Source organism: Cyprinodon variegatus, unplaced genomic scaffold (genome assembly GCF_000732505.1).
Source record: "Cyprinodon variegatus isolate N-32 unplaced genomic scaffold, C_variegatus-1.0 Scaffold342, whole genome shotgun sequence".
In the NCBI taxonomy this organism is placed as follows: Eukaryota; Metazoa; Chordata; class Actinopteri; order Cyprinodontiformes; family Cyprinodontidae; genus Cyprinodon; species Cyprinodon variegatus.
Window position 1 is genome coordinate 725,280 of NW_015150795.1, and position 5,010 is coordinate 730,289.

The window sequence follows — 5,010 nt, forward strand, 5'->3', positions numbered from 1 at the left end:
GTTGGCCTGGCTGAATAGGCGAGGTCTTCTGTTCCTCTGTAAAGGGGTTGGGGTTAAGATGATAGCGGGAAGGAATCAACTCAATTGCTGTATTATAGGTTTTTGAAAGCTGAAAAGTTTTGCTTTTTAGCGTTTCAATTGCAAGTTTTCAAAGCCTGGCCTGGCTGAAATCAGAGTCCACCCCCTCTGTTTTCCGCTTTCAAACACCTACAATGCAGCAATAGAGTTCTTTATTTGTGTATTTTTGTTGTGAGTTTATCTTTAAATTCAGAACAACTAAAATGTCAAATAGTTAGGTCCTTCCACTGGATGGTATTAGTACTGCCACCCTCTAGTTTAGGGCGAACTGCTTGTTTTTGAGGTGGCAAATCCATGGCCACCCTTGGCCCCCCTTCTAGCTCCGCCCCTGATGTCACCCTTATCCTCTTGGACAGAGCAAAAAGCAATTTTCTAAGTTTTAGTTTTCTAACCTAATTCGTCTGTTAATTTTCTCTAATTTTCTCCTCCTCCACCTGTTTAAGTTACTTCTTGGTCTTTGTTGTTCACTAATGTTTCTCAAAAACCTCTAAAAGTCTTTATACAACTGATGGATTTATACTGAAATAACTAAGTAATAAATTATACTTATAATTATGTATAAATTATTACTTATTAATTATGTTTAAGCAATGATTCTAATAAAAATGACATTGCATTTAAAATGATTTATTCCTTATGTTTGTAAAAGAAGAAAATGTTAAAAGTTGCTAAAATTACGGAGACTTGTGCAAGTTAGATAACTTAGTTATATAACCTTAGAAGGAAATCAATACTTAGTTTTGTTTTAGTGGAATCCAGATTAAAGTGTTTTAATCACACATAAAGTAATTGTTAAAACACACGTATTTAATTTCCTCCACATTAGAATCAAATTTAAATAAGAAATGACATTTTATATTCTTAGCTCCTATAAAGCACCTTTTCTTTTATTTAACCTTTGGTTTGTTTTCATTTCTTTTTTATCACACATGGCATAAAAAACACCCATAAAGGTCAGTTGCAGGTGATACGGTGTCTGGGCCGACACTGCTTAACTGTTTGTCACAATCTTACTTCACATTGATAAGTTTAAAAAAAAAAGAAAAAAAAGAAGCAGGCATCGTGTTAAAAGATATGGAACAACTGATATTTATGCATTTACCAAGATTTTACATTTATACTTCATCTTAGAGACGGATAAAATGCAAACTAACTTCTATTTCGGTCTCAGAAAATGCAGATGAACCTGAAGCGGCACATCCCCACCTACACAACAGGAAACGACCTTCTGTGAGGACGCTTTGGGACAGAGTTAGCTGGTTTACAGCATAAGGACTTTGATGATTTATTTTTAATATAAAGTGATTGAAGGGCCGCTCCTGCCTTCCGTATTTTCCATGTCTGAGTGTTCAGTGGAGTCTAGCTCCACGTCTCTGTCCTGCTTTAATCCTATTAGCTGGGAAGCACAAAGGGTAGATAAGAGGTTTATGTTTGTGTCGCTCACACTGAATGTTTTCTCTCTCCCTCGAGACACTAGAAAAGCTATATATTTGATCATTTGGAAAACCACCACTACACCTACTACATCTGGTGTAGATATCTTGAGAACAGGATTGGCTGAGAGGAAACACTGATGATGAATGAAGATAAAGTGTATGAGATCATCCGGAGATGGGTAAGTCCACCCTGACAATCTGAGCTGAGCTAATCATATTCCTAACAATAACGCATGGGCTTACCATCCCATCGCTGATTTAGAGAGCTGATTTACTAAATTAAAACACCAAAAATAACAAAAACTGATTAAAAAAACTAAACAAAAAAGCATATATTGTCTCCATCCTTTTGACTCAAGAATTAAAAGGAATTTCCTTTTTATAAATTAAGTAAAGCATTGAGAAAAAATATTAGCAATCTCTCAAATGTTTTATTTTTTTATTTGGTACACCTACATGTTTCTGATGAGTTCAACTGAGTTTATTTCTTTAGCTTAAATTCACAGCACCTGTCAGCTCAAGGAACTTTCCAGAGACAAATCGATCAGATGAAAGGTTGCTGCTGATTCACTCCTCCTGCATCAGCATGTGGAGAATGTAGATATTCTCTTGCATTTTGTCGTTTAGTCTACAGCAATCGCTCACAGTGAGCATGCATGAGGCGACAGTGGAGAGGAAGAACTTCCTTTTAACACAAAGAAAGCTCCATTAGAACCAGAACCAGGGTCGGTGTGAGCGGCCTTCTGCTGAGGAAGACTGGGGATTTGAGAAGACAGAAGCAGACATAGAAAAGGAACATAGAGGCACAGATCTATGATCATAAAACAAATGGAAAAAAATGGAAAATGTAAAAATGTCTTTATTATAATAAAAAAAAAAGGTTAGAAACGGAATTCACCCCTAAATCTAAAAATCATTTAGAGGCAACAGCTTCCATGAGAGTTTTGATATATCTGGAAATGAGTTTTTTACTTCCTTTCAGAGGAACTTGTTTTGGCCCAGTTTGTTTTACAGACATCATTTCTATTGTGATTGTATGCTTGAGTATGAACAGGGTGTATAAGGTTGGGTAAAAACCACTTCAGCCAGCATTTTGATATTATATCAGATTAGTAGTCAAACATGGTGGAGGTGGTGTGATGGTCTGGGGCTGTTTTAAGTCTATAAGGACCTGGAAACTTGGTTTCACTGATGAATCCCTGATTTCTCTTCCTAGATCAGATTTCTTAAACTTTTCAGCTTCTGAGCCAGAAAATCTTGCCAGAGTTGCCTCATGAACCAAATTACTGGTTTACTTTGAAAGATTTCTGTAAAATCAATTAACCAACATTACAAACAGCATCAACAACCAAAGTGGTTGGTTGTGTCTTTTCTAAGTTATGCTTTTATGCACTTTAGCATCAATCTTTATTGTTTAGTTTAACTTCTGTAGTGGATCTTAACACTTAATACAGTTTGATCAAGAACCCCAAAAGGGTCCAGACCTCAACTTTAGGGAACTCTAGAAGTGCCTCAGCGGCAACAATTTTTGTTTATCCTCAATCGTTTATGAACGTGATTAACAGCACGACGATTTAAAGCTTTCCAACTTCTGATTGGCCTTAAATACGGGAAGATTTCAAGTTCTGTTTAAAGTCTGACTTAAATCCAGCTGAGATTACCTCAAACTTCAGCTAATGATGAAATGGTTTGCGTAAAGATTTACCACCTTTCTTTAGATTTAGGAGGTTGTTTGGATCCTATTTTCCTGTAAAAAAATATATGAAAATTGACATGCAGTTGAACATAGGAGTTTGTTTAAAATAAAATCCAAATAGGACAGAATCTATGAGGGGAAAACACTTTTTCACAGTGCGTATTCAGCAGTGATAACCCCCCACGCTGTCATTTCAGCGCAACACTCCAGAAGAAGATTTAAAGCCGGAGGATTTCCAGCAGTTCAGGGACATCGGAGCGGCTTGTCTCAGAGGGGGGGACAGCAAACAGCTGCTGAAATTTGTCCAGGATGAGAAAAACCAGGTAAGCTGACTAAAAAAGAGGCAGACTGAGGGTCCGGGTTGTGTTCTCCCACCCTGCAGATCTGAAGTGACGGCGGATCGACTGCGTTAATCTGTCGGACAGCACTAAAAGCACATCCGCTCCATCCAGCTATGTTAAACATGGAGATGCAGCTGTTACTTGGTGCCTGCTGGCCTTTTGAGCTGAAGGTGTGGAGGGAAACAAGCAGATATTCAGTCAGATTTCTCGCTCCACTGCTAACACCCATCAACGTGGTGCTCCTCTAAGTGCCCTTGGTTGTCCCATCTCTCCACACTTCATGCAGCTGTGTTAACCCTACTTAAAGAAACACTCCCTACCATCACCTCCTTTGAAGGCTGACTGCATTGAAGCGCTGAAATGATTGAATATGAAAAGAAAAGCCAGTTTTACAGACAGTGTTTTAATCTGAGGTGCAGCGTGAGGTTTTAGCCACAGAGCAGCGTCTGTATGATTTTCCTCTGAAACCAGTCGATCTTACCTCATTATTTTAGAATAAAAATCATCTAAAGTATTCCAGAACATTTTCTTAGACACAATGTAAACCCCAACCTTGAAATTCTTTATATTTAGGTCAGTGCAACATATTGTTTTTTTGAGTGCAGGTGTGTGAAGCTGAAACCTTTGGATTAAACTGAACTATTGGTGTAACAGTTAAATAAAGATTAAAAACCTTTTTTAAGAACATTTAAGCATGGTTGATTATTTGACTGAAGGATGTATCTAACGCTGCAAAGCCGTTACTGAAGTTAAAATGTTACAATCAGATTTTCGCAGAAGAAAAATTTCAATCTAACTGAATAATTAATGCACCATAAAGCTGTTTGTTGATGGACAAAAAAAAAAGAAAAACAAGAGAAAAGAAACATTTATGATTCTTCTCAGCTTAAGAAATACATTTTCATCATGATAGACATTTATAGTGGTTTAAAGTGCATTAAAATAAACTGACATCAAAGCTCTTAGTATTGCTGTTTTTATGGAAATGATTGCACAAGTCTCCGTAATCTCAGCAACTTTTAACATTTTCTTCTTTTACAAGCATAAGGAATGAATCATTTTAATTACAATGTCATTTTTATTACAATCATTACTTAAACATAATGAATAAGTAATGATTTATACTTAATTATATGTATCATTTATTACTTAAGTCTGGGAAAAAAAGAGGTATGAAGAAGCGAAACTTAACTCTTCTGCAATTAAATGTTGCTATAACTTTGTGAAATTTAGTGAAGTCACTTTTAGACTGGGACACGCTGACCTGGCTCTGTTAGAAGAACAAATAAAAGTTAGATTCAAACTTGCTTTATGAACTTACATTACCCCGGTTAAGATCAATCAGTGGTCTCCTGATGTGCCGACACATGTGTTAAAGGAATAGTACACCCAAAACATGATTAGCCTTCATTTTCTACTCACCCCCATGCTGAACAACACTCTGGAGTACTTTTTTGAT

General features: G+C 36.7%; 1 protein-coding gene across 1 annotated transcript in view; it reads left to right on the top strand.

Moving 5' to 3' along the window:
* The first annotated feature begins 1,557 nt into the window (after positions 1-1,557).
* LOC107091532 (glomulin-like) overlaps positions 1,558-5,010 on the top strand; it is a 20,746-nt gene continuing 17,293 nt past the window's right edge. The window contains exons 1-2 of the mRNA XM_015385513.1: positions 1,558-1,693; positions 3,408-3,533. Of these exons, the coding sequence (XP_015240999.1) occupies positions 1,652-1,693; positions 3,408-3,533 (168 nt within the window). The 5' untranslated portion in view covers positions 1,558-1,651. The remainder of the gene's footprint in view (positions 1,694-3,407; positions 3,534-5,010) is intronic.